At 32.2% G+C, this 24,101-nt stretch overlaps 3 protein-coding genes and 2 pseudogenes across 6 annotated transcripts; 2 read left to right on the forward strand and 3 right to left on the reverse strand.

The window, feature by feature from the left end:
• Positions 1-28: 28 nt before the first annotated feature.
• Positions 29-9,441, reverse strand: LOC149892483 (transcription elongation factor A protein 3-like). Of its 4 annotated transcripts, none has more exons than XM_090078702.1 (10): positions 9,314-9,441; positions 9,124-9,227; positions 8,450-8,518; positions 7,867-7,972; positions 1,814-2,014; positions 1,689-1,727; positions 1,103-1,257; positions 851-997; positions 643-714; positions 29-206 (listed from the first exon to the last, which is right to left on the reverse strand). In XM_090078702.1, the coding sequence occupies exons 2-10, from the start codon at positions 9,190-9,192 to the stop codon at positions 198-200; spliced, it is 867 nt and encodes a 288-aa protein (XP_089934828.1). In that variant the 5' UTR covers positions 9,193-9,227; positions 9,314-9,441; the 3' UTR covers positions 29-197. The 4 variants fall into 4 exon arrangements, with proteins under 4 accessions (XP_089934828.1, XP_089934830.1, XP_089934829.1 ...); XM_090078704.1 differs by having other exon boundaries at positions 9,132-9,227; positions 9,314-9,422; XM_090078703.1 differs by having other exon boundaries at positions 9,302-9,415.
• On the forward strand, positions 2,810-4,903 carry LOC149892484 (uncharacterized; annotated as a pseudogene).
• Positions 9,442-9,726: 285 nt separating the features above from the next.
• Positions 9,727-14,852, reverse strand: LOC145190950 (zinc finger BED domain-containing protein 4-like). The gene is made up of 3 exons (XM_090078133.1): positions 14,616-14,852; positions 13,371-14,410; positions 9,727-9,811 (listed from the first exon to the last, which is right to left on the reverse strand). Exons 1-3 carry the CDS (start codon positions 14,850-14,852, stop codon positions 9,727-9,729), a joined length of 1,362 nt encoding a protein of 453 aa, XP_089934259.1.
• A 1,033-nt stretch (positions 14,853-15,885) lies between these two features.
• Positions 15,886-24,101, forward strand: part of LOC149892485 (uncharacterized) — a 29,815-nt pseudogene continuing 21,599 nt past the window's right edge.
• Positions 16,666-17,274, reverse strand: LOC149892486 (uncharacterized). Its single transcript, XM_090080626.1, has one exon. The coding sequence runs from the start codon at positions 17,272-17,274 to the stop codon at positions 16,666-16,668; it is 609 nt and encodes a 202-aa protein (XP_089936752.1).

Consider the following 24,101-nt stretch of genomic DNA (forward strand, 5'->3'; position numbering starts at 1 on the left):
GTCTTTATTATAAATAAATAGGCTGTTATTTAATTACAAACATTTTTTAAATGCTAGATTTTTAAACACCGGATATTTACATTAAGTTTTTACATTCTTTGATTGAAATAATTTTAAAAATCAAGAGTTCTTTTAGATAACCATAGACTAAAAGCTGATCTCCTGTAGAATTCTGTCAAGCCAAGTTGTACCGATAGTTAACAGAACTAAAATAAAATGTATTTTAAAAATTAAAAAAATACACTGAAGATTACAATTAGCAAAAACAATAATAACAAACACAACAATAATGACATGCTTACGACCGAGTGTTTCTTCTTTCCTGTTACAAATGCAGATAATATTACATTTGATAAGCTTTTCAAATTAAGTTTGATAAGTTCCAACCTCGAAAGGATGGAGAGCTGAGTAACCTAGTGCCGTGCAGCAGCATCGAAACAATTTCCGCAACTCGGATTCGAACTCAAACTGTGCCAAGTTTGAAACGCGAAGTTTTTGGAAACGTTTTTATCAACTGCGCCGTTGCACCTTGATATAATGGCCGAGCCAAAAATATCCGTCGTTTTTTTTTAGTGATTAAATGTTTGAAAAAAAAAATGTTCAAGTAAAATGCAACCATTTTAATTATCTTCAGATACTTACTTTCCATCTGTTTCCACATTCAATGCAATAAACAAATGTTGTCATTGGTTCATCTGCGCTCCGCGTTTGCACCTTAAATAACAAGTACAATATATAAATATTACAAGTACAATATACAAATAACAAGATGCGAATTACGAGCTTTAAACTGACATTGTCACAAACAAATATCAAACTAAAAAAAATGGTTTTAAAAAATAGAAGTTACTTGATTGTAAGTTGTATTTCTTTTCCCGCATTTTCCACATTTGAATTGTCCTGTAGATGTACCGCCAGTAGTCGCTAATTGATGCTCTTTAATCGCCTCCTCTGTAATTTTTTTACGCTCTTTTTTCATTTCGTCAGATGCCATTTCCTGTGTAGAGGATGAGTTTAGAAGTTGTCATATTTAAAAAAGAAACTATTTTAAGTTAGGAAAATCTTTACAAATAAAAATATTGACAAAGTAGTTGACACAAACCTCTGCTGTCATTTTTGCAAATCTCTCTGGAGTGATGGCTCCTTCAATTACAAGTTGACAAAGCTCAGGGTTTCGTTTATCGCGGAGATTCATAACTTTGCTCTTCACTTTATTCTTGTACTTAACATTTGTGTCTTTGAAGCACAAAAATATTTCTAAGCATTGTTAAGATTTTTTTTTTTGTTTTTAGCAATAAACGAAACATGTTTATAAAACTATTGATATAATCCACTGTTTCCCAATGTAAGCCCCCCGCTTAGAAATTTAAGTTAATCATATGGCAACTCTGATTTCTTCAATCAACAATTTTGTAAAATCAATTTCAGAATATCAAAATTTCTGTATGTTACATAAGGGGTAAAAGAATTTCAGAAAGGCTGATGTGGGGCATAACACAATAAAGGCCGGCAAACACTGAAATAATCAATTTAATCAACAACTATCAACTTACATATTTAAATGATACAATTTCAATATAACTATCTAACCAACCAATTATTTACTTTTATTTAGTTTTAATGCAAAAGAGCTTTTATTGAATACAACAATATTACTTCTAACCTTCCTAACCAAATGAAAAGGATACCATTTTCTATAGCTGCAGCAGTATCTGTGGGATCATAATCTAGAAAGAAAAGTATAATATACAGCAATTTACATAATACTTTCTAATATATATTTACTACTTACAAATACCTTCAAGAAAAGTACCTGGAATATTATCGCTTTTTAGTGAACTAGCTATCATTTGTCGACATTGTGCTCGAACAGCAGGATCGCCTTTAGATTTAATATCGTTCTTTGTGTAAGTAGAGGACGATGAATTTTTTTTATTAACATCGGAATTAGAAGAGTTTAGATTAGAGGTATCACTTTCTGGCAAAGACTTAGTTTTTACTTTGTCTTGACTATCTAAAACATTAAAATTAGTTACAGAGAGATTAATTTTGATTGCGATTATTTAAGTTTAAAATCTTCTGCTATATCGATTTGTATTTGCTATTGTGATGTTGTCATTGTTCATTTTATCCCCTATAGGTAGCTCCTATGGATGTAGTTGTCAACTTCATACAATGTAATTAGGTAACCTAAATTTGTATTGTGCACATATTTATACTATTTAAAATAATTTCTTTGTTAAATTAAATTGTGTTTTTTAAAAAAATTTAAACAAAAGTTTATATTGATATATGCTATTTTTATTTTTAACACTTACTATGCTATTTTTAACCATATGCCTAAATGATAAAATTATTGTTGCTAAGTGAACCAATGCAATCTGAGATCTTTCTTATGAGACCTATACATATATACATATATACATACATACATACATACATACATACATACATACATACATACATACATACATACATACATACTTACGTACGTACATACATACATATATATATATATATATATATATATATATATATATATATATATATATATATATGTATATATATATATGAAGGCTGCAAGGTTTCGGATTTTTCGAGTTATTCACTCTACTATATAGCAAGTATATTGCTGCATCATTTCAATTAAATAAATCATTAAAAGTCATCCCTAAATTTATACATGAAAAAAGGTACCACAACGAGTAAACCAGTGATGTCCATATCTTTCAAGCTGTTAAAGACCAAGTTCATAATTAAACCAATCAAAATCTTTTTAGGATAACGTTATCCTTTACTGTTTATTAACATGGTGGATGAATGTAAATTTCCTGATATTACAGAAAATCCAAAAAAAGACAAAAACTTGGTCAAAAGTGGGAAAAAGAGAGAAATGAACGATTATCATCACATGTAATGGGCCTTCCCTGCTACTGCAAGCGTTGTAAATGTTTTCAAATAATGACAGCGGAAGAGAGGGAATTTTTACTTACACATTTTAACAAAATACAAAGTAAAGATCACCAAGACACCTTTCTTGCTTCAATGATTGAGGTTTTTAGTATAAAACGAAGAAGACCTCGGAGAGTAGAAAAAACACCATTACTACATGACCACTCATTCTCTTATTGTATCAAAGTGGCAAGAGATAATATTACTGTAAGGATTCCAATTTGTATCAATCCTTTTTTATCTATCTTTGGCATTGGAAAAGCAAGAGTAGAAAGAATCAGAAAGTCTCTTGCTAAGACTGGTGAGCATACAAGCTTATATAAAGTATTATTTACTAAATAATGATTCATATAAATAATCAAAAAATTAATGTATAAATGTAATTTAACCAATTTTCTCTCAAAATTTACAAAATAAATTATTCTTTGTATAATTTTTTTTTTAGGAATTCCTCCTGTGAGTCTCTAAGGAAAACACACAAACCGTCCTCTTGCCTTTTCTGAACACATTGTGAATAGTATTATTGATCATATTAAATCTTTTAGAGGAAGGCAAAGTCATTATGCTTTGCATGATACTAGGAAGCTTTATCTGCCAGAGGAACTTAACTTATCAAAGATGCATGAAATGTATAAGAAGCGCTTCCCACTATATAAAGTTTGTTGTAAAAGCTACAGGTACATTAACTATGTTTGATTATTTAAGAATAACATTTGATGACTATTTATTTTGATCGTAATTTATTATGATCTCTGACTCTAAGTTTTTTTTTCCAGAAAAATATTTACAGAAAAATTTAATATCAGCTTTGGTTATCCTCGTAAGGATACATGCTCAACATGTGACAAGCTCACTATTATAATTGAAAACAAAGACACCTCTGCAGATCAGCTCATCAAAAATCAGCAAGAAAAAGCGCTTCACTTAAGCAAAGCAGCAGTGTTTTGTGTCAGAAAGGCAGCAGCACAACATAATGCCTTGTTAAAAACTAATCATGCAGCTCTTACATTTGACTTTGCTAAGAACATGAGCTGTCCTAATATTTCTACCAATGATGTTTATTATTGTAGGCAGCTTTCTATGTACACATTTAATATACACAGCTTAGGATCAGACAGTGTGCACCTGTTTTGCTATGATGAAACATAAGAAAGAGACAACTTAGCTAGCATGCTGCAGCAATACTTTGATCACATTCTTCCAAGAGATGTATCACATTTGGAGCTACTTTGCGATTCATGTGCAGGACAAAATAAAATTTGGACAATCATTAATTTTTTACATTTTAATGTAGTAAATAAGAAATGCTTCCAAGAAATCAAACTATCTTTTCCAATAAGGGGCTACAGCTACATGGAGTGTGATCGTGACATGGCTTTAGTCAACCAGAAGGTTCGAGCAGAGATACCAGAAAGATGGATGGAAGAATTCTGCTCTTGTCACAAGAAACCATTTCAAATTATCAAGATGGAGCTGAACATGTTCCTAAATATTTCAGAACATATCAAGCCATTTTACAAAGCCTTGTATCCAATACAAACCTGTCCAATCTGTGAGATCATTTTTTTCCCAAGATTTTCCTTATATGATACAATACAGAGAGAACTGGAATGGACCTTTAAAAAGAGCTGTTGTTTCAAAAACAGTTGGAAAGAGGAACCACTTAATACCAAAGCCCTTCACATTCTTGTACAATGAAAGACTGCCTATCAGCAGTGCCAAGTATGCTGACCTTCAGGTTCTCAAGGTTTTTTGCAAGCCTGAGGCCCAGCAGTTTTTTAAAGGCCTGCCTTACAAAGATCAGTTAGATGATGATGAATCAGCATCTGAAATGTCTGAACAGGAATGATGTTTAAACTACATTAACAGGTGATTGACAAAAAAAAGATATTTATTTTGAATACTTAAAATGTATTAAACAAATTATGCCATCTTTTTTTAAAGTAACGATTTCTTTACACACCTCAAATACTATGCTTTTTTCTTTCTCTAGCTGCCATATATGTTATGTTTTCACCTGGAGGGGGGAGACAGGGGTGTAAGGGATCAAAGGATTAACAAAATAATTTAAATAAAAATTAAGTAAAAATTTTTTAAACAGAATGTTACAGAAAAAGCAAATAAATATATTAAGCTGGAAGAATGACATCATTACCCTGGGGTGGGGTTTCTATGGCCCCTTTGTCCCACTCCATAAACATGTTTATGGTTTAGATTGAAAAGTTTGGAGACTTAATTCTACAGCTGTACTTTTTAAACTATAATAAGCAACATGTTGAACATTATTTTGATGATAAAATTGAAATCAATATTTACGAGGGGAAAACCAGTGATGTCACAAGAGGACACCGAATTCAGGATTTGCTGCAGCTCGTGTAGTCTACCTTCCAATAAACTTCTATTGTGCTTAAATACTAAGTAACAGATTATACTAAATTTAAAACTTAAAAAGAAATTATGAAACTAAGCATAGGTTGTTATATAGGTCTTCAAACTTTCTTTTTTCATTTTCTCAAAATGAAAAAATTGTGACATCACTGGTTTTCCCCTTGCACCCTTCATATATATTAAGGTATAGTCACTTAGAACAGAATATTAGTAGGGTAATTTTTCTGTAATGATGTTTTTTTTAAGAACCAAATTAAACATCAAAATCATGTTTTTTAAACTAATAACTATTAATTGAAAGTTGATTTTGGCTTTTATAATGCAAATTATCATAAACAAAAGCATATTTATCTGCTTCACATAATCACTTAAAAAAAAATTTATGAACTGCAGTGAACCTTTTTTAAAAAAAAATTTAAAAGCAGAAAAACTTTTCTTACTACATTTTTACAATTCTCTAATTGAAAGTTTTATTTTGAAAAATAGATGGACAGCAACAGTCATTTAACTTTAAGTAAACAAAAATTGGGTAAGACATTTTTATTACTGCACTCTAATTTGCTACTTTAAAAATATTTTTACTTTATTCTAAAATATAGTAACATGAAGTAGTGGTGACTTAAAGATAGTAACATGAGGTAGAGGTGACTAAAAGATAGTAACATGAGGTAGTGGTTGACTGACTCAGATACAACCAGCCTAAAGTGAGAGTTTTGCAATATGTATGCAATTAGGGTAGCTGCCCATATAAATTTTAAGGGACAAGATCAGGGGATGGGGGTCTTAAGGTAGAGGATGAAATCCATAACCTCATTAACTAGGGATTATCAAGGAGCATCACAAATTGTAATTGAATAAAAATGAGCTCTAGTTCCCAATAATTTTTGGTAGCACTTGATACTTTGAAAAACATTTCACCACACTATAAGAATGAATGATTCTTACAGTTTGGTGTTAAATTTCTTAAAATTTAATCTTGATCAGATTGATGCAAAATGCGTATTATCTTCTAAAATGAATATGGATCCATAAAAAGCAGAAGTCAAATTAACTGTTTTGATACTTTTTAAAAAATAAATCGTAAACTGTTGTATGAAGGAGAGTTGAATGTAATTAATATTATTCTTATGTTTTCAACATTTAATTTCATGAAATTAAATGTTGAAAACATTAATTTCATGAAATGAATCCTGCATAAATATAGAAAATAATTCTTAAAATACAACAACTTTTTATGGTACAAATCAGATAAAACTTAACGCCGAAAATATTTGTAATACTTAACATATTATCATTTAAGCATTCAGTTTTTTATTTCAAAGACATTTTAAGTGTCTCAAATCAAAAACACATCAAAGTTTAAAGCACAAAAAATTTTATAATAAAAAGAACTTAGGGCAATTAACAATAATGTTGCACACAAGCTGGAAAAATTTCTATTGGATTGTATTAAGAGTGATTTAACTCTAACCAGCCTAGAGGAGCTAGCCTCAAGTATTTCTTGTTTAATTTTCTTTCCAAAACAGAAATTTTTAGATGAAAAGAATAAAAATTTTAAAAAAAAATTATCTTGAACTTTAAATTGTGTCTTGTGTAACAACCAATTATAATACCTTATAAATCCACCAAGAAACTCGCTAATGATTAAATTGCTACTGCCAACAGAAACATGAAAGATTTCATTTGTCATTTGAACAGCTGAGTGGAAAAAAAAAAAAAAAAATTCCAAAACAACAAAAATAAACTGAGCATATAAAAGATGTTTCATAAAAACTACATTTGGTGTAGTTTCTATGAAATTTTATCTTTTATATGCTCATTTAATGAAAAATAGTTATCTCAGTTTACTTTTATGTGGTTTTGGAATATTATCCTTTTTCTACTCAGCGATTCATTTCAAGTATTACATTTCATATATTACAAAATATCTATCTCAATAACTTTTTATAATTAAAGAAAAAAAACAAAAAAAAAAAACACAAAAGCATATTAAGTCCAGATTTTTGATTTTAATAAAGTTCCCTTACTACTTTAAAACTATTAAAAGTGTTTTAACCTAATAGCTTTTTTGATGAGTAAAAATTATTTGTGGCAATGGCTTTTTAATACTGGCTAATTAAAATTATTTTAATTGAATTGGATAGTATAGAAGAAAATGAAACAACAACTTCATACAGTCTTTCTCTATACCAACAGTTTCAACATTTCAATTTAAAACTTTATCTGTGTTATATCTTTTTATAGTTTAAAGCTATAAGTGAAACCATTCAAATAATATATCACAGCCTCATTATAAAAAAGTTTTATTTGATAAATACTTGAGTAAGCTTAATAATTAGCAACAATTTGGCTGGAAAACTTTGTTAGCAAACTTGCAAAAAAACAGAATGGATAAAATTTAACCTAAACAAAGGTTTCCACTTTTTATTTATCTTTTTTCTGAAAACCTTAAGGTTTATTTAGATCTGTAGGTAACTAAAAAAGATAAATAAAAGGTGATTTTTTTTGTTAAAAATTGAAACTAACCCAGAAGTTTTTTCCAAGACTTTATAAGTGATTTTGCAATTGTCTGAACATCCTCTCTACTGCTTGCTTTCCGAAGTACATTTACAGTCATTCCAATACGTGTTTTCTAAATATAAAACTATGAAATGTCACAGATCAAAGGACATAACTAACAATCAGTTAAATAAAATATAAATCAATACATTTGCTCATATAGACCAAATATCTGTTAGAAACTACTCTTTAATGCACATTTTCTAACTTTAATAAAGCATGTTACAGTTAAGTAAACTACGCAAATTTATCTAGATCATCAATTTGAAATTCTATTATTAAGGTATTAGTTTTACTAGTACTATACAAAATATATTTACTACATTTACTAGTACTATACAAAAAGAGCTTTAATTTATATTAGAAAAACAAATGGCATTAGATACTAATGTTATTGCTTGGCTATTACTTAATGTTATTACTTACAACTTAAGTTATATCTAGAAATGTAATACTTAACCTTATTTATTTAAACACCTAGAGAGTTATAAAATAGGTTTTGATCATGAGCATACTTTTAATTTGAAAAGTCATAGTCAGATCTTAATACCTGCAAAATATCTAATGTGATTGGAAGCTTCTTTAATTGATTTAAAAGATCACTGGCTGTCTCATTGTTCTAAAATAGAGAAAATCCTGGATACCTTTTTTATATGACCTTTTTCTAAAAAGGTAAATACAAAGTATATATGAAAATTTGAAAGAAAAAAAAAAGATTTTTTCATACAATAAACAAATTTTAGTGAAGATTAATAATTTCATTTAATCAATTAAATTATTTTTCCAATTTTTTTGGTTATTTTATAAAAAATAAGATTTAAATTAATGTATGTAAATATACATTTACATAAATTATCTCATAATAAGGTAGATAAAAAAACACCATTCAATAGGTATGCAAAAAAAAAAAAAAAAACAAACAATAAAAAACAACTACATATGTAGTATGACACATGTGCCTAATTACAAGATATAACGAAAATACATACAAATAGAACATTTTCATCCCTAATATTGATGCAGTTTTCTTTACAAAATAAAAAGTTTACTATTTTTTTAGAATTAGGAATTTAAATTCTATATTTGGATGATTTTAAATTATTACATAAATTAACACAAAAGTTGACCACAAAAGAATGTTTTACCAGAAAAGTTAATAACAAAACGCCTTAAAAAATAAACCCTGGCTGTATAAAAAAACTATAAAAAGACGTGATTAATTACCGAATTACCATCTGTAACTAGCTTCTCCAGTTGACGACCCAGATTTAACACATCGTGCTCCAATGGCATATCAAAGATTTCAGACTTCTAGGAAATGTTTTTTGCTGTAACATACAATATCATTTATAAGTTTTAGAATCTAAAACTGAAGAGCTTACTGAGTTAAAAATCTACATACATAAAAACCTACAAGCTTAAAATAAAAGCCTTCAAGCCTTCAAGCCTTTGAGCCTAAAAACCTAAAATTGTACTTTCAATAGAAGGTACTTAGTCGGCATGAGTATTTTATAGTTATAATTACTGCGAGTACAGCGGAAGAAAATGGGTGACGAGGGGGCGAAGGTAGGGTGGAGGAGGAGGTTACAGAAAAGAAAACAAATGATTTCAGGGCTGAGATCGAAAGGCAATAGTCTGCAACAAACAGAATTAATACGTATAAAAAAGCGCCAAAAATAGACAGAATTGGCTGTTCTTAAACGTCGTTACTGCTTAATTCAGGAAATTGTTTTCTCACAAATGAGAACTTATTATTCTATAAATAAAATACGCTTTATTTAATTTGGAGAACACCATTTTTAACCAGACGTCATTCGTTAATGAAGTCTAGGCAGTAAGATCCTCATAATACGTAAATCTTCTTAGCATTTCCCAGTACTTGTAAATTTCAGCTCCCTGTGTAAAGATATATCTGCACATTACAACTCTCAAAAAACAAAAACTACAAAAAAAAAAAAAAAACTATAACAAACTACTTCTAGTTTGAATCTGATTATCGTGCTGCTGCATTGATTTGAGTTCAGTGAATGCATTTGGTGGTGATGAGAGCTAAAATTCTTTACCGAGAAAAACAAAATAAAATCTAGGATAGCGCTCGATTTATTTGTAAAACACGTTATTAAACCACCTGTTCCAACTGGTTCCAACTGGAACTGGTAAAAAAAAAATCTTGTCAATATTAACGCGTTTCTGTTTAACAACAAATTTCTTTTCAACGTTACTGTAATGCTACTTTCGCGAAGAACTGTGTACAAATATAGACGTTAGAAGCAAGCCATCGGAAGGTCACTACTGAGAAGCTTCTTTCATCGCACTTCTCCAACCGGATTTAGGGTGTAAGCGTTATACGTCATATGGGCACGGTGTGAGAGAAACCCTTTAGATTGTTCATAATCTTGTAACTTGCGTTGTCAATGACAAATGTGATGACTATATTAGTTGTATTAGTTATACAGTTATGGCTCTAAATACACCTGATCTACTCTACTGATACGCTCTAAATACACCTGATCAACTGTAACCGCCTCCATCTGTCTCATCACTATTTGATGACAGGACAAACAGAGCATATAGAACGAAAAAATCGGACTCTTCAGTGATAGCAACAATTAAAGATGCCGCTACAACTCTTAATTTCAATTCCTCGTAATTAACATCAAATGCTTTTGGTAGATAGTAGTTTTGTAAACTCTTGGAACGTACTATCGTGTTGAGATGAGAATAGTAGCATTCTGAACGTTTGTTTGCTAACTGGGATCAAAATATATGAGGTACAAAATAGACCATCGTCGTTGGCTGGCAAAGTTTCTTTTACATACTGCGTTGCACGCTCAAAGTACATGCTAACAGTTTTCTTCATAATGAGTTAATAGGATGATTTTGACGAAATTGTTAAATCAACTCTGTTCTAAATCACTAACGTTACGCACGTCATGTTTGTTGTCTCATTTGAGAGCTTACGATAAGAAAACTGAAAACACACACACACATATGTGTGTGTGTGTGCGTGTGTGTGTGTGTGTGTGTGTATTTATACTTATGTATATATCCTAAATTTGTATCAGAAATTAAATAATTAATTTGTTACACTTTTGGAGCAAGTACTACTTTGTTCCATTTATAAGCCGTTTTCAGAAAACACGAATTTCAACGTTTTGACGTTGCGTAAAAAGTTTTAAAACGGCATTTCAGGGAATCCCATTCATTGCGCATGCCTAGTGTCAAATATTTATCATAAATTGTAGAAGTTGCCGTTGCAGTTTTCTTATCGTAAAGCTCTCAAATGAGACAACAAACATGACGTGCGTAACGTTGGTGATTTAGAACAGAGTAATATATACATGTATCAGAGTTATATATATGTATATATGTATATATCTATATATCTATATATCTATATATCTATATCTATATCTATATCTATATCTATATCTATATCTATATCTATATCTATCTATCTATCTATCTATCTATCTATCTATCTATCTATATATATATATATATATATATATATATATATATATATATATATATATATATATATATATATATATATATATATATATATATATATATATATATATATATATATATATAGCTATTTCAAGTTGTATTATTATCAAATACAATATCTCTTGTTCGTATAAGAGTGCTCAATATTTTGTGTAAATAGAGCAATATATATATATATATATATAAAACGAAGAAACAACAACTATGTATGGTACTTAAAGTTTCATGCCTAGCGGCAATCATCAGCCATGAAATACCTCGGCGATGTTCCTTAAGAAAAATACAAGACCAGTTAATAAAAATTCAAGATCTTTGCTCAACTGGTCTTAAGCTCTTTATAAATTTAAATAAAATCTTTTTACCAGCCGTATTTCATGGTATTTCATGGCTGATGATTGCCGCTAGGCATGAAACTTTAAGTACCATACATAGTTGTTGTTTCTTCGTTTTATATATATATATATATATATATATATATATATATATATATATATATATATATATATATATATATATATATATATATATATATATATATATATATATATATATATATATATATATATATATATATATATATATATATATATATATATATATATATATATATATATATCGAGTATCATATCGAGTAGTCTACATGGGTTGGAAAACCGTTTTAAAAAAATATACAGTGCTTCCACCGGAGTAACCTTTAACCCGTTATAACATAAAAACTCTTGAGGTAGTTGAAGTACATTGAGTAAGTTATATATATCACTACGTAGAAATCTAAATTCACTTTTGCATTAATCATCAGACATGATTTCTAAACAAAATTGCTTAACTCCGAAACGGTAAATCTGGATTCTTAGACAAATTTAATTTGTACAGTTGTAAAAATTCCTCGTCGTCTATGATATTTGATTCTAATGCAAATAATAAACTATTTCTAACATTTCTTAAAGGAGCCATTTTTAAATTTTTTTTGTTTATTTCAAGATGTTTTCTTTTTTTTTGAAACGAAAATTCGCAACCGCTCGATTCAGACCTTTGTCGTCTCCGTTGCCGTTGCAGTTTTCATATCGTAAGGGGGCATCCATAAAGTACGTACGCAGGTATGGGGGGAGGGGGGTTACCAAAAAACGTACAAATGCGTACAAGGGGAGGGGGAGTGTTCAAGACAGCGAGTACGTACGCGGTTTGACTATCTTTCTCAGGAATTATTTTTAAAACAGTATAAAAAGCAATGAACTTTTCGAATGTAAAAAATCTTTTTTTTAAATTACGCAACCTGGTTTTTATTTTTTCAATTAAAACGTTACAACAAGTTAATTTTTTATTATTTTAAATTAATATTTTATAATTAACTTTTTATTAACAATGTACTACTTCAAATTATTATTAAAGTTTAAATGAACATTTTCTGATTATAAAAAACAATTATTTTTAAAAACAACAATTTTAATGCTAATAGAGACCAACACCTTTCATTGCGAAATGTAACTGCAATTAATTTGAGTCGGGTTATTTTTTTACGTTCTTCGCTTTAACGACACTGAATCTTATGATTAGTGATCGACCGAAACCGAAATTTGAGCCGAAACCGAAAGTACCGAAATTTCGGTTCAGTAAAGTCGTAGCCGAAGCCGAAATTGAAATTTCGGCCGAAATTTCGGCCGAAGCCGAAACCGAAACAGCCGAAATTTGAAAAAAAATGTTAAAAATCCCTGAACCTTTTATGATCACCGAATTAAAGCAAAAAAAAACTATTTTACGTATATCTAAGCAATCACCATGTAACATAATTTGATAAAAACTATAATATGTCAAAAAAAAAAGTAGAATATGTCAAGACATTTTAATAATTAAAGTTAACAATTGAAATATTTTCTCTACAGAATAAAATTTTTCCCATGTTTTCTGGCAAAAGTCTGTTTCTTTCATTTGAAAGAATGTCTCCAGCAGTTGAAAACAACCTTTCAACTTCGGTAGATGTTGGTGGAGGTGTAAGGAATCTCTTTGCCATTTTTGCCAAACCAAAGTTTGCTTTTAATGTTGTTTTTTCTTCATACTCTTTCCAAAACTCTAAACAGCATGAAGATGTTGGGCTTTCTAAGTACTCGTTTAAAACTTCCTTTGCTAATTTGGAAGTTGGATTTTTGGACCTTGTATTTTGTGACTGTGCAATTATATTTTGCATCATTGAAGAAAACCCAGTGTTCTCAATAGACTTAGTTTTCATCACAGGAGTAGTTTCATTTTGGCTCAAAATGGAACTGTCTAATTCCAAAAGAACTTGTTTTTTTGCAGCTTGAAAGGCTTCTTGGGATCTAAAGAAGTGGTGCTTGTATCTGGGATCAAGAAGTGTTGCTATTGCAAAATGATCAATGGTTTCTAAATCAAAAAAACGTGCCTCCATTGCTTTCTTTAAAGCATTTTTCATGCCAATCACTTCTTCGTCATCAGAGGGAACTTCGAATGATTTCAGGATAGTTGTCACAATTGGAATACATGCACTGATGCAAGCATCCTTTCCAGAGAGCAATTTGGTGGCTTCTTCGAAAATCGCTAAAATGTGTACCAGCTTTTCACACAGGTTCCAATCCTGTACAGTGAACTCAATGCCGCTGGAAGGACGGATTAGCAGCGTGGTAGCAATTGCTGATTTCAAGTACAGAATTCTTTCAAGCATGTAATATGTTGAATTCCAGCGTGTTGGGACATCATTTTTGAGTCCGAGCCTGTCAAAATTGTTCATTTGAACCTCTTGTTGTTTGTAAAGCTCAGCAAAGAAGGAATTTGAAAAAGAAGCATGAGTGCAAAGCTTTCGACATTTTTCTATCAAGTTTACAGCACTCTGGAGTGAAAAAAGTTCTTTTTTAATCACTAGTTGAAGTGAATGATTTAGACACCCAGCAGACTTGTAAACACACTGTGGTTCTTTTAAAGCTGCTTTTATATTTGCAGCATTGTCTCTTAAGCAGAATGCGATCTTGTCCTTTAGCTCCCACTCATTCTCAAGTCACAACATTCTCAAGTCTTTGAAAAATGTTTGAAGCAGTATGTTTTTCATCAAACTTGGAACATGACAGGCAGAATTTGATCCGCTCCCATTTGTCTGAAATGAAGTGTGCCATCATGCCCAAGTACTTATGATGAAAGGATGACCAAGCGTCCAGAGAGATGGAGATAGTTTCAGCATTTTTTTCGTTAAGCATAACTTTCGTTGCAAGCTTAATCTTTTCATAGGCTGGATTGAGCATGCTTCGGTAGTATTTCTCACTTCCAATGTCAAAGTGTGGTGTAAAAAGTGCATGATGGCGTAAAAATCCCGGATTATTCACAATTGACCAAGGCTGTAAGTCGAGGATAATCATTTCAAATATAGATCTATGAAACTTAAGACCTTCTTCGGAATTTGAATCAATTTTTGAGATATTGTCAACCCAGCCAGGCATTGTAAATTGCAGCATTTCAGTCCTCTGGCGTTTTGATCTGATGTCAAATAAAGGTATTGTTCTTTTTTTAATTGTAAGAGGCTCAAGCTGATCTGAAGTTGGTATATTTTCAGGATTGTCGGTAGTTGTGAGTATTGCTTTTTCAGTTAGGAGATTTTTTAGAGTAAGCTGTGGATGCCGACTTCTTAAATGTGATGAAAGTCCGCTAAGTGATTGAAGTTTTGGATTGTGGGATCCACGAGATATTTTTGCAGATCAAATTGCAGATATTGCAAGTTGCGTATTTGGAATCACTGGCTGTTACGGTAAAATGATTCCACAAATAGCTTTTCTTTCGATTATTTTCCATTGTAAAATTTAGCACTGAGAAACTTTGATTAAATTATTGATTTTGGTTACTTAACTTAAATGTTAACTTATTTAAAGAATGATTTGAGAATAGTAACTTGAATCAATTATGTAACGTGACTTCAATTAAAATTTCTACAATTGTTATAGTTAAAAATTGATTTACTAACAAACGATTAAAATTAGGAAATCGTCATGATCCCACTCTAAATTAAAAAAAAGTTATCTAGACTTTAAAAAAAATCTTATAAAAGTTTCGGTTCATTTCGGTTATGGTTTGAACCGAAATTTCGGCCGAAACAGGAAAAGTAAAAAATTGCTGTCGCAGAAATTTCGGTTTCGGCTTCGGCCGAAACTTCGGCCGAAACTTCGGCCGAAGCCGAAAGTTTCCGTTCACTACTTATGATTAAATCGTTTATTTCCAAATAAACAAAAACTTTTATCTTTCTAATCGAATAATTGAAAACGTTGCAACAAAAAAAAACTGCTTACTCCCAAGATGTCGAACGAATTTGTTGGGAACGAGAAAAAGTATCTTCAACTCCTTGAGTTATATAAGAAAGCATATTCAACACTTGAAAAACAAAAGTAGTATCAGCACGCACAGGAGTTGTGGAAAATAGTAAAATATGATCAGTCTTTGTATGAAAAAAAAGTAAACGAATTAAAAGTGAAAGCAAAAAAGTCAAAAGGATCAATCATGTCATTCTGAGGAAATGCTTTATCACCGCCAAGCAAAAAGAAAAAAGATATCCATCCAGGGCCGTCTTCGTCAAATAAAATACAAAGTTTTCCGAACGTAACTACGACAGAACCTGAAAGGATTGAACTTAATAAGCCATTTTTTGTAATAATTTACAAACTTTTTCTCTCGTGATTTTCTATATATTGAATTCAACCGAATTGGTAATTAAACTACATTGTACGGCTATATTGCAATTGCATAGTTTTATTCATCATAATTGGACAACTTGACCATTTTCTCTACATCCAATCTTTATAACTGTCAAGAATTTATAATAGTTTATTTTTGGGTATTTCCTAATTTAGATTTAACATCAAACGAGAAGGAAAGAGCAAATCCGGCGCAATTTAAAAGTCGGAAGAAAATCTCAGATCTTGAATCACAGCTTTCATCCTTGATAATCTTACGCGATTCTGGTTTGTCTACTGTAACGAGGAAACAATTAGACAATGTGAAAGAAAGCATAAAAAGAGAAAAAACAAACTTGGACAGGTAAATGTTAAGAGATATATCGAATAGAGCTAAGAAGTATAGACAGACGTCTTAGCCATAATATATAAGGAAAAGCGGGTTCTGGCGCATTGACCCATTCCCATACTTAAGGATGCATAAAAAAATGGCGAACACTTCATATCATGACAAAACCAATACAGTCGTCTTTAAAAATCAAGAAGAAGTATAAAAATAATCATGTTATTTGTATACCAGTTCTTCAAGATGTTAATTCCTTGTTTTGTAGTGACCGATGGCAAGGGTGTGAATTCCGTCATCTAAGATAATTCTTTTGTCGTCGTTAGCGCTGAGTGCGACTTTGTTAATTTCTTCAGTGTAAACGTCGTGAAGATGAGATCTGAAAACGTTCATGGTTGCAAGCTTTTCTTGTTTACCCTGCAAGCAGTCATAGTAGTCTTGATGAGTAATCTTATTTTTGACAACGTTCTTTTTGACCCCTTTGCATTTTTTCTGCTCTTTATCTTCATCTTCTTTTTCTTCAGGGATGTAATAAGAGTAGAGCTTAGGTCGAAGCCCGACAAATTGCGTGATTTGCTTGCCACCGGTCTCATCCTTGAACTTGCCGATAATCTTTTTATTTAAGCCTACTTTGAATCCAACGTTTTGAATAGCAGGATGGTCTTTTGGAAAGTCGCTCGTGTCAAATTTGGGTTCAACATCATCAGCAGTGTCTTCGTAAAAATCTTCCGTTTCGATTTCATAAATGAGCGAGTCGGTATCGGTCATGAGCAACTTGGCTTTATCACCGTATTTAGGTTTGATGTAGTCGTAATGGAACTCAAACATGAGAGTTTTACTGATGTCGAGGATGCTCATTCCCAAGTAAACAGGTTTGTCGTAAGTGACTTGTGTTTTCTTCATGTGAATGGCAGTGAGGTTTTCATCAAAAATGTTGTACCGATCATAACGAGGATTTTTGGATAATTTTAAAACTTCTTTTCTTGTGGTAACCAGTTTAATATCAACGTGCTTTAGAATGTTTTCCATGGTTTTTCCAAAGACGGAGTTGTTCATGAGTTTAAAGAATTCTTTTTCAAACTCGTTTTTAGCTTTTGTTCTTTTAGTGGTGTTGCCATCGATGTATGGTTTCATGAAAGGTTCTTCTTCAAAGGTGATTCCTCGATGAATTTTAGTGATGACTAAACCCAATCGTTCATAGAGTTTTAGGCTTTCATGGTGGACTACGTATTTTTCTTTATTGTTTAAATTTGGAACGAGCTTGGGTACTTTTCCAATGGTTAATCTTTCAGGAGCCAAAGGCTAGTCGTTGTGTAAATCGTGAAGACTTTCAGGATAGCTCAAGTCAACTTCAAGTATGCATGGCATGCTACGCCAATTTTGAAGATCATTCATCCATCTGAATCCTCTAACAGGGAGAGGTTTGCTCATGGCCCATCCATAAAGATTGTTGGCGTCTAAATACTGGATGAATTTCGATGGTTGTGAAGGATCATAGTCTGGCATGTATTTGTTGTTGGCATTTCCAAGTCGATTCGAGATCATGCAGATTCCACCGCGTATTCCTTTTTGGATCATGTTGAGCATGTCAATATCGGTGATCAAGTCCAGCTCAATTTTAGTTTCCTTTAACATAGCGTCCCAAGCCAAACCAGGAGAGGTGTAATACCAAAGAGGGTCGAGACCGTAATATTCCATGCAAGTGTCTCTAAAATTTTCAAAGACATCGGCAAGATTCAACACGTCAGACTCGTTGTATAGCTCGTGGTAATCTTTAAAGGTTTCACATCCAAATACTTTCCAAACGTTTTGTGCATGCGCGTAGTCTTCATCGCTGATGTGTTTATCATCTAGTCTAGAATAAAAAGCTTCTTTGGATGGCAATTGCGTTTCGGAAAACTTTTCAATCGAGTCCACCCATTCGTAAGGGTAAACGCCTTTTCTTAGCAGCAAATTTCTTTGTTCTCCGCTGTAGAATGAATTGAGATGTTTGCACATGATGTCTCCTTTTTTAAATCTTCTATGAGCGCAGTCTTTACAATTGTCTTTGCACTTGCATTTTTTACCTTTCTTATCAAGGCAGTCCTTTTTGCATGTCTTAGGGTCTAATTTAGAGCACTCCTCACACAAATCTTTAACAAGGTTGCTAGTCAAATCTGCTAACGAGCTTTGCATGAACCTATAGCTGTCAACGAACCTTAAATCTCTATACACTTTTTTCGGATTACCTTTCTTATCAATCGAATCTCTCACTTTGATGCTTTTTGAGAAGCTGATGTATTTTTCTTCGCTGTTGGGTATGCAATTGAGTTTTCCGTTTTTTCCGCCTAACCTCTTGATGAACAAATGGCTGTCATAGGCAGACAAATTATGAAAGACAACAGGAATAAATTTTGGAATTCGATATTTTTTATTGCAAGCATCATGAGCAGCACCGCGGTACTTTCCGATCAAATGACAGTGATCCCACACTTTATCACCGTTAAGATCCTTTTTGCAAATGTGGCATTGAGTTGCAGTTTCAAACTTATTCTTATCCTCATCCGTCTTTATTGTTCTATTCTTCCATTGTTGTTTAAGTGAATAACTATCACAGCAAATCTTTATAAAGTCAGCTTCAAGCCTGGTAACAAATTTTTGAGCCACGTCATCCTTATCGCTTTTTGCTGTGTACTCGACAGATTTAATTTTTAAACCATCAGGTCCTATGATATAATAGCTGAACGAGCTTGGAACATGCTTTTGATATTTTTTGGTGTACGATTCTTTATTATTATATTCAGTGTTGTCATCGATAGGCTTGATGAAACTTTCAAAGTCGGCATAGACACAGTACGGAACTCTCATGGTGTTGTTGTAGTTTTTAAACTCAAGGGTTGACCCTTCTTTAGGAAGATCAATTCTCATTGGAGCGTTCTCATAACAGTATCCTTTGTGAATTTGAAGCTTTTCTTCTTGGTCATAACCATGCATGCAATTTCTGCAAAAATGAAGTTTTCTTTTTCCTTTTGTTGTTGAGGAGCCGGCAAACCGACTGAAATTGTTAATGAGACAGTAATGGCTGTTGTCTTTGTTTGAAATATACATCAAATCAACACAGTGTTTTCGATCATGAAATTTGGATATTTGCATAGGTTGAGGCTTATTCATTTCATAGTGAAAGACGTTCACACTGATGTCAGGATTATTCACTTCAAACTTTTTGATTTGAGTGGTCTTTACAGGAAATTCCATTCCTTCCCAATTGAGCTTTTTCGATTGTTCAATCAACTCATTGTCAATTCTTTCGTTGTCTCTATTTTTCATGTTAAGAGCTCTGGTGACGCACCACTTGAAACATTGATCGTCATCGTTTTTCATGTTGATGATGGCTTTTTTGTTTTTCAACTTGAGAGACAGCTCCATGTAGGAAGAGCCCTTGAAAGGTTCATAATCAACAAAGCTTATATCCATCCTCAAAATCTTGGACAAGACGCAATTGGATCCCATCTTGTTGTAATTAGCGCTACGTTCCAAGATTTTTTCTTCCATTTCAGTCATGAGCGCTCTCACATCATCACCCTCCAATAATCTTTGTGCATTAGATGAAAAGTTAGCCGTCTGAGTAGTTTCCTCACCTGTTAAGATGCTTACGCGAGTCATATATAAGGAAAAGCGGGTTCTGGCGCATTGACCCATTCCCATACTTAAGGATGCATAAAAAAATGGCGAACACTTCATATCATGACAAAACCAATACAGTCGTCTTTAAAAATCAAGAAGAAGTATAAAAATAATCATGTTATTTGTATACCAGTTCTTCAAGATGTTAATTCCTTGTTTTGTAGTGACCGATGGCAAGGGTGTGAATTCCGTCATCTAAGATAATTCTTTTGTCGTCGTTAGCGCTGAGTGCGACTTTGTTAATTTCTTCAGTGTAAACGTCGTGAAGATGAGATCTGAAAACGTTCATTTCCGTTCATTAAGCAGTCACCACAAGGTATTGATAACTTCTTGAAAGTCATCCCCTTCCTGTAATTTTTTCAAGACGTAAAGACACAAGTGACCGCAATAAGACGTATTACCAAACTGTACTCTCTCGCTGTTGTAAAAGACTGGGCTTTTCAAGTAGTCGACCAGCTCAACAAGAGGAGGCTGAGCGTAAGAATCAAAACTATACTTTTTGTCACCGTCTTTAAACCAACACACCCAATGAAACCCACCAGTGCTTGAATCTCCTGTATTCACAATTCCACATTCTTTTTTCATTGTCTTTTTTGATAAATCATCCCTCACAAAAACACCTCGAAAGTTTTTTAATTTTAACTGTTTAGCAGCCTTTATCAATTGAAAGTTAGTTAAAGCTTCATTAGGTAAAACAATTCCTTCTACGTCAATCCATTGAAAGTCGATCATTTTTTTAAATTTCTTAAAAAGTTTATCCGAATTTTTTAACAAGCGATTTTCATAGAATAGCACCTAAAAAGGGTATACTATTAAAGGGTGAGTTAGGTCCGAGTAATAAACCAGCTCCAACAGATTGATAACCTTTTCCAGTTTTAATGAAGAGTCCATCACCGTGAACATTTTTAGTCCATGGGGTGATAAACAATCCTTCTCCACCTAAAGTTTTTATCTTCATTCCTTTTCCATTTTTGCTCATGTAAAAAAGACCTCTTCCTGCAATTTTATCAACCATAGCAGAGCCGGCAGAAGAACCTACACCTGCTAACAATCCAGTGGCGAGAGCAGGAACAACCTTTGTGGCAAGAGTGCTGCCTATCATACCTAGTAACGGTAAAAGAGCTCCGATGAAACCTCCTTCTATTTTCGAGTTGTATGCAATTTGTCTTTTGCTCAATTTAAGAGTGACTCCTTTACCAGCTTCATACGCTTTTCTAATTTTGTTCAATTGTGAATTAGTGATAGCGAGAACATGTTTACCGTTCAAGTCTTGATGAGAAAGCTTAATGCTAGTATCGGTTTTATCATGCATAGCTTTTTTAATTTTATCAGATTGGCTCTGCGAGATGTTAATTTTGATATTTTGATAATTGCTCATTTTTTATGTATTAAAAATTATTTATTTCACTTCTCGAATATGATATCGTATTGTAATATCCTCTCCACGAAAATCAACCAAATCTCCATTCTGATCAATGATGCGAGTAACCATTGTTGAAATTTCAAACAGTTTAACAGGAAGATAAATCAAATGCATTGGTCTCTCGATGATTTTATAGCCTGGACTAACATTTGGATAAAACGAGTAAATGCAATTTAATTGGGTTCCATTAATATAGGATGATCCGATCACGTTGTTAACGATTCTGATGGTGTTAATGCTTGAAATTCTAACGATATGATCCGACTCGTATTCGGAATTGGAATTTAATTTTCTTTTAGTAAACCCTAAAACTGAAGAGATGCTGTTCTCCACGTTAAAGTCAATCAAATAATTCAAACCAAGTTTAATGGTTGATTTTAAAGTATTAAGATTGATTCCAATTTGAAGGTTGTTTGGAGAGTAATTAATTTTATTTGCAATAATATAACTTCCACGTTGAGCTGTTTTTATTGTGTTAAAAATAGACTTTTGCAAATACTCATTGATGTCTTTAATGTCATAGCTTCCTGATGGAATGATAATGTTCTCCCAATTAGCTCCATTGTTCATGCTGTATTTGAAAGAATTGTTTTTACTGTTTACATTTGGAATGCTGTTGTAAGTCTCAAGACCGAGAAAAGCCATTTCATAACTTTTTCCTTCGTCAAAAACGATTTTATCCAAAAAATCAGTGGTGATAACACTTGATTTTCCATCTACATCGATTATTATACCTGTCATTTTTTTAAATAAGAATTATTTTTTAAATTGTTTTAGAAAAATAAAAAATTGTCAAACCCGCTTCGGTACTTTCCCTCGTTCTTTTTAGAAGAGAGATCAATAACGGCAAATCCGTGAGGTTCATTCCAGCAATGATTGCAAAAGGCTTTAAAATCTTCTATTTTCATATCGCACGAAACGTGGTCTTGATAAATGTGATTAACACTTTTTTGGTCTTGTTTAAAGAGACAAATAAAGTTAGCATTTTCTCTGATGGTATGTCTTGGAATCTCGAAATAGTTTTGAGCGAGGTAAAAGCAGTCGACGTTAGAGTGTCTTCCTCGGATGTAATATTTTTCGCACTTGTTTTGATTAGTTAATTGCAAATCGTCAAAGATCATCAAATTGTTTTTGGTCGAGTCTAAGGATTCAGGTTCAGGCACATCATCAGCCGTTTCAAAGAATTGACACTCCATATCATCATTGTCGGAATATTTTTTTGAAAGGTTGTTAATAACATCTTCAGGGTTTAAATTCAATTTTTCCATTTCGTCTTGTACATCATCCGTTAACAAATCAACAATATCCTTTTTAGGAAGTTTATTTTCGAAGGATCTTTTGAGTATTTTGTATTCAGGTTGAAAAAGGGATTTTCCAAAGACATACAATCGGTTGTAATCTAGCCATCCCGGTCTGAGAAGTAGATTGAGCAGCAACGTTGTTTTTCCATATCCAGACTTTCCAACGATGATTCCTCGAATGCTTCTCGGTAGAAGCTTGCTGTTGTTTCTTTTGGTTTTCCCAATTTTACACGACAATTTCATCACTTCCATTTTTTATATTTAAAAAGTTTTATATATGTTAAAATGTACTGCGTTAAGTGTAGAAGAGAGACTGAAACCATTCACTTGAAAAACGAGATCACAAAAAACAACAGACCTATGTTGAAAGGGACTTGCAACTCTTGTGGGATAACAAAATGCAAGTTTGTTTCTTCTCATACGCCCAAAGGATCATCTTCGCATGCGCTTAGCGGAGGAGACTTGGTGGAATCGATCAACAATTTTTCAAAAAAAATAAAGCTTCCATGGGCAAAGTTTCCAGGAGAAATGCACGTTCCAGGTATGAACTTTGCAGGACCTGGTACCAATTTAGATAAAAGACTCACTTCCACGGACATGTATCAAGAGTGGAGCAAACCGGTAGACAGAGTAGACAATGCAGCATATCACCATGATTTAGCTTACAAGTATTTTAACGACAAGCAAAACAGAAATTTAGCAGATCGAATGATGCTTGAAGAAATGGATTCTATACAAAATCCTACTCAGAGAGAAATAAGCGAGCGAAAAATCATCGAGCCTATCATCAAAGCCAAAGCTAAATTTGGATTGGGTGTGAGTGATTTGAAATGGACGGATCAGCTTGCAGAGGAGCTTCATAAACCGGTGATTCATCATTTTAAAAGAAGAAGGGTGATTGTAAACGACATTGATGAAATATGGGCCGCAGATTTGGTGGATATGCAATCGTTTTCAAAATTCAACAAGGGCGTAAAATATTTACTCATGGTGATCGACGTGTTTTCAAAGTATGGATGGATCGTTCCGTTAAAAAGCAAAACGGGTCTTGAAGTGGCAGAATCGTTGAAAAAGATTTTTGGTGAAAGAAAATGCGTCAAATTGTGGGTAGATAAAGGAAAAGAGTTTTACAACAAGCACGTGAGAGCGTTGGGTGTGCAATTATACTCCACTGAAAACGAGGAAAAAAGTTGTGTTGTCGAGCGATGGAACAGAACGATGAAAGAGAGAATGTTTAAATATTTTTCAGCCAACAATACCAATAAATACATTGACGTATTAGATGAGATGGTGAAAAA

This window comes from Hydra viridissima, unplaced genomic scaffold (genome assembly GCF_058129835.1).
Source record: "Hydra viridissima isolate aposymbiotic clone 2 unplaced genomic scaffold, HvirCarnegie_v1 scaffold_2, whole genome shotgun sequence".
NCBI classification, from domain to species: Eukaryota; Metazoa; Cnidaria; class Hydrozoa; order Anthoathecata; family Hydridae; genus Hydra; species Hydra viridissima.